An 11,805-nucleotide genomic window follows, 5' to 3' on the forward strand; every position below is an offset into this window, starting at 1 on the left:
GTTGTGGCCTCTCCCGTTGCGGAGCACAGGCTCCGGACGCGCAGGCTCAGCGGCCATGGCTCACGGGCCCAGCCGCTCCACGGCACGTGGGATCTTCCCGGACCGGGGCACGAACCCGTGTGCCCTGCATCGGCAGGCAGACTCTCAACCACTGCGCCACCAGGGAAGCCCGAGAATATATTATTTTAAGGGCATTGTTGTTCATGTATAAATCATGCTAATTACAAAGGACACAGTAATAGGAGTGAGCTTGGAGAAATACTTTCTGGGTAGTCCTAAATTCCAGCTCTAGTTTGTATCTGAAGTAATAAAACTGCTCCTTTTCTAACTGGCCCATCTAGCACTTTCATGCTACCGGATTACTGCTTGTTTCACTTGTCTGTCTCTCTTCACATGTGAGGTACTCCAGAGCGGTGTGCCCACAAGTTTTGTACCCCACTGTATCCTCAGTGCTCCATTCTGGGTCAGCACTCACCTCTGACAGTTAATAATCCGGCAATTCTGGCTCAGCAGCTTTGGGATCATAAAGAACTAAGTTTCAAAACTTGTAGCTACTGACGAGCTGTAATTTAAGTAATTTAAGCCAGGTTTAAACTTAAGCTTACTAGCTGTGTCAGTAATTTAAACCAGGTTCCTTCACCCCTAAATTGGGGATGATAATGTCTTCCATGCAGGACTGTTGAGATGATTAAGTGACAACAGGCACCTGGCATACAGTAGGCACTCAACAAATGGTGGCTATAATTTATTACTTCTATCAAAATTGGACCATTAAGGTACAGAAACATGTTTTTTATAGTCACCTTTAACAGACTATTTTTGCTTTAAAAAACCCCAAACTACTGGTTGTGGAATGAGTGCTCCAAATTTCATTTAAAATGAGTTACTTTCTCATGAAGCATGCTCCCATAAATTGTAAGCAAACATTATAAAATATTAACTCATTTTAAAAGTGAGAACACTCATTCCAGACCAGCAAAATGCAGGAAGTGCATACATACGCGCACACACACGCACCCCAGACAGCCTCTGATTTCAAGTCACAGAGTGTTTGAGCTTTGAATACAAAAATTGTCAATTCCCAAAGAGCCTGGAGTTATAAGATTATTCTGGAAAGAGACTTCAATTTTCTAAAGGCAGTTTAAAAAAATCCCTCTGGTTTTATCCCCACATAATTTGAGGAGTAATACTCTCTTCTGGATAAGTATACCCCCTTTTGGAAAAGCGTCCTTCCTTGACCATTCTGAAGGAACCCATCATTTTGATTTGTTTTCATCTCTTAAGAAGTAATGATGGATCCAAAAGAATGCAAAACGCCTTGAAGGCCCAAAGTAATTTGTTTAGACTCTGCTCAAATCACTACAACCACCACCAAGAGTATTTACAGTATTTCTATCTAAAGCCTTCTACTTCTTAGGGCTTAGATTTATTTATTTACTTACTTATTTATAACAAGCTCACTTTAATTCAAAAATATTTTTTTAAAAAAGATCAGATTTTCATCCACAAACTTGGAAAACAGCAAAAAGGAGAAAATTTTCTAAACACAGACTATGTTCTCTGTATACCTCTTGACATCCTTTCCATTAAAGTTCTAATCTATTTTATCTCTATTCATCCTTGTTAAGAAAACTTTTCTTCCCACTGAAAACCACAGGATTAAAAATACCATTACAATTAAGACTCTAAACTTAATTACCAACTCTACTTAGAATTCACTTCACACTATACCTTTAAATTTGAAAAAATGTTAACTAAAAAAGTAGCTGGGGCTTCCCTGGTGGCGCAGTGGTTGAGAGTCCGCCTGCCGATGCAGGGGGCGCGGGTTCGTGTCCCGGTCCGGGAAGATCCCACATGCCGCGGAGCGGCTGGGCCCGTGAGCCATGGCCGCTGAGCCTGCGGGTCCGGAGCCTGTGCTCCGCAACGGGAGAGGCCACAACAGTGAGAGGCCCGCGTACAGCAGCAAACAAAACAAACAGAAAGTAGCTGAAGTGAAATTACAAATGCAAAAACATTCCCTTCCTGTACACTGATGAATTTAGCACTTTACCTTTAAAATCTTAGATTTCACCATACACAATGAGCTATTTCTTAAAATAAATTATCAAAATGAAAATTTGGGGTGAACATCACACTTCAATTTTGCTTTAAATAACACAAATGTTCTTGTAAAACCACTCACTACGTAATTCTAACTGAAAATGAAAGGGGAATAAAAGAGAAGGCAGTGAGAAAGCCAAGGGCTTCCTTTCCTGACGTGAAAAGGTTATGGAACCATTTATGACAATCCAGCTGTATTTCAGAAATATCATATACTTGTAATCAAATTACATACCACTGTCATTTTTTTATTTGCTAAAATTAAAGGATTTAAAAATCCAAACTTTCAGACTAACAATGTTACAGAGATTTCTAATGGGCACCATGTGTCACTAATAAGCTAAAATGTATTCCAAATATATCTTGGCATAAATTTTAAGGAAGCCACATATAGTAATAAATTACACATTTTGATTTGTGCAAAAAAATTTATTATTTTTTCAATCACAGAAAAAGCCCCAGTAGCAGGAATATCCTGGGTCTTTACTGCCAAGGAAAAGTGTATGTGTGTGTGTGTGTTTAGATAATAATAGTATACCTGTTCAAAAAGATTAACGAATTCAACTCAACTAAGTCATTTGATAGAAAAACAAATTTGGTACCCCCATGCTTACAATGAACCACATGACTCTTCCATTTTACAGAAGTATAGGGTGTATCGCTTTCTTTTTCAACAGCACTGAGATGCAGTAAGCTCTTATTTCTCCAGAGACACAGACTGACCTACACTGGACCCACCACATGCATACACATGCCCCTGCTCGCAGGGGTACAAATCCTACGACTGCCAGCCCTACCTCTACTGTTCTGACCTCAGGTCTCACTCAAAGACGGAGAGCAAGATGCCAGCTAGGGCTGCAGTCACCTGAAGGTTTGGGGCTAGCAGATGCTCTTTAGTGCTGGTGTTGGGTGGAAGATCTCTCTCCACAGGGCTGCTTGAGTGTCCTCACAACATGGTGGCTGGCTTCCTCCAAAACAAATGAAGGGGTTAGGGGGGACCTAGGTGGAAGCTATCTCTTTTATGAACTGGCCTTGGAAATCACATGGCATCACTGCTATTACACTCTCTTCATTAGAGCAGAGTTGTAAGTCTGGCATACATTCAAGGCAAAGAGAATTAGGCTCCCTCTTCTGAAAGGAAAAGTCCCAAAGAATTGAAACATACTTTAAAACCTCTAGGATGTTCAAGAAACTACTACCTGTTTTAAACATATATCAGGGGGAGAGAAGAGGAAGGAGGGAAGGAACACATTCACCAAGGAAAACTTTCTAAATGACAATATATTTCAGTTTAATATTGTTAAGACTTCGAAACTTAGAAACAACACAGGAAAACTGGATGGCTTGGAAAATTTCCCCTTGATCCAAGTAGCTCACAGAATTCAGTTTTTTTTCTGTTTTTTAAAATCTCCTCATACACCGTGGGGACAAGTAAGAGGAAGAGACAAATTCCCAAAGCCACTTCAAATTAAAGGGCTTGAAGGGAGAAAATTTGTTTTTCCAATAAAATTTCTCTTATTATACCATTTACTAATTAATACTGACAAAGCTTATGTGCAAAAATAATAAATACATTTTAAGAGTAAGACCTTTCACCATTCTCCACCATCTTTCAAATCATTCTGGGGAGGTGGGTGGTTGGTATTCTCAAACTAGAAATACAGAAATGCTTCTTAAATTTCTAAAGAACATCAGACGGGTTTTGTGTCATAAGCACTGTGAGAAAACAAGAAAATTATGAAAACACACTGGGAAACAGATACCAGGGTTCAGCCTCTTGTGGCTTCTTTGGAAGAGGCCAAAAGCCCTTGGACGGGAATGACCTGGATTCCACTGAGCATGTGTCATGGAAAGATCTGCAACATCACTGTTTTACTCATCTTGCTATTTTTTAAGAATTAAATATCACAGTGCTGCCCACACCAGCTGATCAAAAACCTGGGTATACTGCAATCATTGGTGACTGCAGAAACCCTATCAGGCCCCAGCAGTCGCTGAGATCTGAGTTTATCCCCACACTTCCAGGTCACAGGAATGATACCTGCTATTGTGGCCCCTATCTGGGAACCACAAAGTCATCCCATGGATTACACTGCTGGGAGGGTACATGTGATGGATTCATCCATGAATATTCATGACTAGTGAATATTTAACAGCCACTGACAGAAAGCTTCTTGGGGACCCATCCAGCTGATAAGCGGCAATTCATTCCATGCTTGTTGAGCCCTGGCCAAGTGTCAGGTAGAAGACACGTCCACAGCAGCCGCAAACAGCAAAGCTGGAGTCAGCTAGGCTCTCCTTCCATTCCTTGCTAGCTGTGGCATCATGGACAACATAGTCTGGCTCTTTATGCTTCAGCTTCATCATCTACAAACTGGAGATAATGGTAGACTTACCTCAAAGGCTTGATGGGCTTAACTTAGTACAGCATGAACACCCAATGAATGTCATGTCCTCCAGAGACACTCCCCTTAGTACGCTCCTCAAACTACATCAGATTTCTTCTTTGTACCCGGCAAGCTTTCCTTCATAGTACTTGCCAGTTTCTAACTATAGCTACTTTCCAGCTTGATGATCTGATTAACAGCTCTCTCTCCCCCACAGGACTGTAAAATTATCATAAAGGCAGAGATTCTGTCTGATTTGTCTAATATACCCAATACCCAGAACAGCAGCACGTAATAGGTGCTCAATAAATATTTGCTAAGCTAATAAACTAGGTTGGCAAATTCACAAAATAATACAAAGATGAACCAGCCCTCATCAAGGAGTTCCCAGGCCACTGATGCAGTCCTCAACTCTAGTTGCATTTAGAGTCACCTGGGGAGTAATACTCTTGTAATCCCACTACTAGACCCTACTCTGGAGCTACTCTTGGAGTGTGAGGGCTCGGGGAATCCCTGTTTTTGTATTCTAAGAGCTCTTCAGGTGATTTTATTTTATTACTTTATTTTTAGGTTGCATGGCACAGGTTGTGGGATCTTAGTTCCCCGACCAGGGACTGAACCTGCGCCCTTGGCAGTGAAAGTGTGGAGTGTAACCACTGGACCACCAGGGAATTCCCTCTTCAGATGATTTTAATGAAAAGCCAGGATTGAGACTCACTGGTCTAATGCAAGAGAGACAGGCTAACAATTACAATACAATGGGATGTGTGCTCTACAGCCACAGAACTTCCTGTGATGATGGAGATACCCTGTGTCTGCACCCCTCAATGCTGTAGCCACAGTCACACATGACTGAGGACTCAAAATGTGGCTACTGAGATGGAGGGCCTGAACTTTAAATTTTATTTTAATTAATTTAAATTTAAAAAGCCATGTGTGACTGGCTAGTGCAGACCTCGGGCAAAGTACACACAACAACCCTGAATCCAGGTTTCAAAGGGGAAACCTTTGGGGGGGTTTCAAAGGGGAAATCTCTGGGGGGGGATTCAAAGCTCAGTCAGCTGTGCCCCCCTCACCCACCCACAAGAGAGTATCATCTGGGAGAGGAAACGGCAGCCAAACTCTGCACTCACCCCTCCAACTCTCCACCTTACATACACACAGGGACAACCTATCCCCACTGCCACATCCAGGACAGCTGGGACCAAGGAAATGCTTTAAAGAAGCACATCCGCAAGTACAAGAGCCTTTGTGTGAGCTGCTGAATGATGTGGTCATTGAGGCCAAGGCAAGAAATGTGTCTTGAGTAAGGACACTTGGAAAAGAAAGTCACATGGAGCCCCGAGCAGAGTAAATGTGGCAGCACCTCACAGCTGTAAATCAGAAGCCTCCCTTTGTTGGGCTTCCCTGGTGGTGCAGTGGTTGAGAGTCCGCCTGCCGATGCAGGGGACGCGGGTTCGTGCCCCGGTACGGGAAGATGCCACATGCAGCGGAGCGGCTGGGCCCGTGAGCCATGGCCGCTGAGCCTGCGCGTCCGGAGCCTGTGCTCCGCAATGGGAGAGGCTACAACAGTGAGAGGCCCGCGTACCGCAAAAAAAAAAAAAAAAATAAGTCTCCCTTTGTGACTCACAGGCAGAAACCATAACATTATGGAGAACTGACATTTATTCCTTAGGCAGACAATGGCTCATTAAGCTCTTTATAAAATCAGACTGGTCCAACATTATTTGCAGAAAGACTGAATTAATATAGAGAAAGCACCCATGCTATTGACCTACCTGCCATTTTTTCTCATCTACTATGTGTTAAGCATGTACTACGTGGCAGGCAGTGTGTCAGGGGCCTTAAATATTCCCTCATTTTGTCCATACAATACTCTGTAAATTAGATATTATTTTCTCATTTTATGGTGAGGCAATTTAAGACTCATGGAAGTCATTAAATAGTGACTTATTTATTTACTTACTTACTTATTCAGTTATTTATTTTGGCTGCACCAGGTCTTACTTGCAGCACGCGGGATCTTCGTTGCGTGCAGCATGAGGACTTCTTCCTCGACCAGGGATCGAACCTGAGCCCCCTGCATTGGGAGGGTGGGGTCTTACACACTGGATCTCCAGGGAAGTCCAGACTCATGGAAGTTAAATAATTTACTTTAACAAGTAGTGACAAAGCTAGAATTTAAACTTAGATCTATGCTACACCTAAGTTTCTTTTTTATAAAGTCTGTCTAGTATTCTACTATATAGATATACTACTGTTTATTTAACATATCCCCATTTTCTGTTTTACCAAATCACAGTCAATGCTTCAATGAACCTACTTGTATATGAAGCATAACACACACACACACACATATAGAGAAGTACATAAATCCTAAGTGTAGCATTTGATGAATTATCCAAAAATAAACTTATCTACGTAACACCCTCCAAATTAAGAAACAGAACAATACCAGCACCTCAGAAGCCCCTTGTGCCATCTTCCAGTTATTTATCCCACTCACATCCCCCATTAAGGGCTACCACCTCATGGGAGTTCATTAGAAGGAAGCTAAGACATAGGTTATAAGTTAGGTGTATAATCTAGGCCAAGACTTAAAGCACCATTTGGTCACTACATAGTCAGACAAATATCATTTATCTACCTTAATTAGAAATTAGTGTTTTATTGGATATAAAGAAATTAGAGACAGGTCTCCAGGAACCAGGGTACAAAATGTGTTAATTAGGATTACAGAGTGTCCTAAGCCTGGGGCTTTAATGAAGACAAGAGACAACTGATTCCCAGCTCTGACAAGACGAGGAGGACCAGGAAATACCCTATGATTTTATCACAAGAGTGAGTATAAATGTAAATAAAATATAAAACATATAAATGTACTGCATTTACTGAACTGCCATGAGGTGGTAGAACTTTTACAGACATTAACTACTTAAATCCCTTCAACAACCCTGTAATATCACCATCCCCATTTAATTAATTAATTAATTAATTTATGTATTTATGTATTTATGTATTTATTATTTATTTTAACATCTTTATTGGAGTATAATTGCTTTACAATGGTTAGTTTCTGCTTTATAACAAAGTGACTCAGTTTGTATATGTATACATATACATATGTTCCCATATCTCTTCCCTCTTGCGTCTCCCTCTCTCCCACCCTCCCTATCCCACCCCTCTAGGTGATCACAAAGCACCGAGCTGATCTCCCTGTGCTATGAGGCTGCTTCCCACTAGCTATCTACCTTACGTTTGGTAGTGTATATGTGTCCACGCCACTTTCTCACTTTGTCACAGCGTACCCTTCCCCCTCCCCGTATCCTCAAGTCCATTCTCTAGTAGGTCTGAATAAAGATTCCCGTCTTACCCCTAGGTTCCTCATAACCTTTTTTTTTTCTTAGATTCCATATATATGTGTTAGCATACGGTATTTGTTTTTCTCTTTCTGACTTACTTCACTCTGTATGACAGACTCTAGGTCCATCCACCTCACTACAAATAACTCAATTTCGTTTCTTTTTATGGCTGAGTAATATTCGATCCCCGTTTTAGAGAGAAGATGGAGGTTCAAAAAAGTGAAGTAACCAGCTCAAGGTCACTCTGCTGGTTAGAGGGAGAGAAAGGGTGCAAACCCACAGGCATACAACCTCAGAGCCTGCCCTTTCCATTGTACCCCGCTGCCTTCCCTTCCCAGGTGTTCTGTTACAGACAACTGATCTCTTAGAGACAGACCTGGCCTCTGGGAAAGCGAGCTGGTATTGCAATACCAATAACAAAAGACGTGAGTCAGAGACCTCGAAACTCCTTTTATGTTTGCAGGCCTCTCCCTCCCTGGGGTGCTGGAACCTACCATTTCTTGTGGTTACCTACTGTTTGTTTATCTTAATTCGGTTTATTTCTTCTTATCCACTGACAACATACTTTTCTCTCCAAGATGACAAAGTCTCTGACCAAAGCTAAAACATTTGGTGACACAGGTTACCTGGCCTGCCCTGAGCCAGATGCAAAGACTCGAGTTGGCAGGTCTGTCCAGGTCTCTCCCTTTAGCCTCGTCCCCATGTGTCCCCTAACTTTCACCCCACGCCTGTCACCAATACGGCTTTTCAAATGTGTACAGGTACACTTCCGATGGAAAAGATCCTCATGTGTTTAACTGAGGCCACCGAATTACAGTCTGACACAAAGAGAATTTTACATATCTCCTATGTCACTTGTGGCAAAATTACCTATAACTCTACTGAAGCTTTTCACTGTGTAATAAAACCCACTGCAACTAATGTTTTTCCTTCTTTTTACTTGGGAAGCAGTAACAGGTTTGGACTGACAGAAGAGACAGAAAAAAAGAGAAAAACTGAATTTCTTTGACTTACTTGTTTTTCCATTTGTATCAAGTCTTCCAGAAACTTAGCATCTAACAAATAACAGAAAAAACTGCAGACAATATACGTAATCGGTGTTATCTGTGTTGGTAAGTACTTACCTTGACCGGAATTATATATTGCTTTTACAGACTTCTTAACTTTCTGTAAGGCTGTTCTATCTTGGTCTAGAGCCTAGAAGAGAAAAATGGGGGGGAAAAGATGTTGGAAAACTTGGTAAGTTAAAAAAAAAAAAAAAAAAAGGAACTAAAGAAAAAAAATCTCATTCATAACTGCATTTGTTGTGCTGAGCACTGCAGCAACAGCAAACTGGTATATTTATCAACAACGAACCCCTTCAGAGACACGAAGTGCCCAGGATTTGAGTAGTTATATTTTGGGGATAAATACGGTCATTCCACAAGCTCAACATTGGGTGAAATGGATAAGCTGGCAGTCAGTCGGTAACCGTGCTAAGCTATGCGCAGGAAAGAGAATATAAGATACCTAAGATCTGATTCTTTCACTCGGAAGAGTTCACAACCTGGGAAGGGAGAAAGGCCAACATATGACATGGATGACACCTTCCCAGGGAACAAAACACATCTTATCACCTAATGGTAATTTCAGCCAGAAAGAAAACATTTAAGGGAGTGTGATAAGCAAGAGTGACCCTGAAGAGCTTCTCAAGCTTTTAAACTTGAGGATTCCTTTTAGCTAAAAAAAAAAAAATTTTTAATGACATAATGCCGCGTGTATTTAAAAAATTCTGTTTATTAAAAAAGCACAACATGAGAAATGCTACCATGATGCAAGTAACGCTTGTACATGACTTCTTAGGTGATGAATGAACACATCTCCAGTGATCTACAAGGCAGGGGGGAGGGGGCTGTTTCTCGGGGGCTGTCACTCCTGATTCTTGACCCAGGTGCTGGATACACAACTGGGTTTCGCTTGTGAAAATTCATCAAACCACGCACATAGGATGTGTACTCTTTTGTATGTGTGTATTACACTTCAAAAACAAGTCAATGTAGACATACTCATGGCACGCTGACCTAACTTCTTAGAATAAATTCAAGCCCGTCTCTGCTTTCCCAAGGTCCACGGTCCACTCACAGTCTGGGAACCCCTGGAGGGTGGGTCAAGATTTGGAGGGCAGGAGCAATAGCAGCAATAAAAATAAACTTGTATAATAAAGTTTAAAAGCATTCAATGTGCACTCACATCCTTTACATCATCTAAACCTCAAGACTTCAGATGAGCGAATGGAAGCCCACGGAGGGTAAGTACTTGCTCTCTGCAGGGTACGGGGGGAGCTGCAGGGGGCAAGGTGATGGCAGCAGGCATCTGTTATTCCCCTTCTGCAAAACGGGCTTTCCTGCCACTCTAAACATGGGGTTCACTGGGCGCTGCCCCTTTCCTTTGGCTCCTGTTCTCTGAGCACCCATGACTGGCCAGGTGAGCAGGGCCCATGCTGGGCTCAGTCCCGCCTAGGATTTCTGAGCTTGGGAACCGGGATCATAACATGCAGCCCCTTTCTGATGATGCGAGCCTGGGGGCCACCAGGGGTTCTGTTTCCAGCTGTGTGGAAGAGTCTGGCCAGACAGGATGATGTTAACAGAGACGAAGCACCAGAAACAAGAGGTGGAGAGGGTCCTGGTGGCAACTGAGTCCTTGCTCCCAGCTGTCCCCAAGTCTATATCACTGCCAACCTTCCTGTAGACTGAGTACATGGGACAATAAATTCCTTCTGTCAGAAGCTAGTTGAAGTTGGGATTCTATAACTTGCAACCACAAGTCCTAAGTAACACAAGAACTGAAGTTTACTGAGCACTTACTATACCAGGCATAAGCTTGTAGAGAAGATGTACCAAATAGATATCTCTTTGAGTTACATCTTTACAAAAATCCTGTGGAGTAGCATCTATATTTTCCAGATAAGGAAATGTGACAGGCCTTCAATAAATATCTGTAGGAAAGGAGGGAGGGAGAGAGGGAGGGAGGGAGGGAGGGAGGGAAGTATTTACTAACTTGCTGGAAGTCACAAAGCCAGAAAGCGCTAAAATCACATTTTACACTAATGTCTCCCGAATCCCAAATCTAACGGGATGCTGGGACAAAAAGCAGCGTTTTGCAGCCTGCGGGTTAACGCTATTTCTACCTTGCCCATCACTCACTTTCCACTTCCACAACTTTTTTCACAGCCACGTCCCATCTGCACTTCTTTTCAATTAACATTTTTCTTTAAATTCATTCACATCTTTTTAAAAAATTTAAATACACTCTAAAGAGCTGGCTCACTCAACATTAATAGAAGATACCCTAAAAATGACTATGTGCCTCTATCTACATAAAATGCTCGTCTGTTCACTACCTCAAACCACCTCATCTAATGCCAGTGATACTGTATATCACATTTAAGGACACCATGTTTTATGACACAGCTCCAGAGGAAGAGACAAAGTTTGAGTAATTTCAAAGATCTGAGGTTTGTACATCAGAGGAAAGAAGGAAGACAACTAACATTTTAATAAATGCTTAGTCATAAAGGTGCTGAGATTTACACAGATTATTTCACTTAATTCTTACAAAACCCCTATGAAATAAGTACTATTACTGGATTCATTTTATAGATGAGGAAACAGAGGCTTAGCAAGTGTAACTTGCCCAGGTGGCAGAGTAGGAATTTGAACCCAGTTCTTCACAGTAAAACTCCACCTCCAAATCACTACCCAGTTCTGCATTCCAATGGTATCTGTGAAGAACTGAAACTAAAAGCAGTCTCATCTTAAGAGGGCAATATCCACGAGTTTTCAGAGGCAAATCTGTGTTAAGAAACTACAAGACATTTAGGTTGCTAGGAGACTGGGAGGGAAAGACAGTAATGCAAATAAGTGCAAATAAGCACTCATTTTAAGAGATGGGATCCAAAGGTTTATCCTTTGCTGAAC

At 41.8% G+C, this 11,805-nt stretch overlaps 1 protein-coding gene across 1 annotated transcript in view; it reads right to left on the minus strand.

Moving 5' to 3' along the window:
• ASAP1 (ArfGAP with SH3 domain, ankyrin repeat and PH domain 1) overlaps positions 1 to 11,805 on the minus strand; it is a 273,681-nt gene that overhangs the window by 141,818 nt on the left and 120,058 nt on the right. Inside the window, exon 3 of the mRNA XM_007447987.1 lies at positions 8,974 to 9,046. Within this exon, the coding sequence (XP_007448049.1) occupies positions 8,974 to 9,046 (73 nt within the window). The remainder of the gene's footprint in view (positions 1 to 8,973; positions 9,047 to 11,805) is intronic.

This window comes from Lipotes vexillifer, unplaced genomic scaffold (genome assembly GCF_000442215.2).
Source record: "Lipotes vexillifer unplaced genomic scaffold, Lipotes_vexillifer_v1.1 scaffold796, whole genome shotgun sequence".
Classification (NCBI taxonomy): domain Eukaryota; kingdom Metazoa; phylum Chordata; class Mammalia; order Artiodactyla; family Lipotidae; genus Lipotes; species Lipotes vexillifer.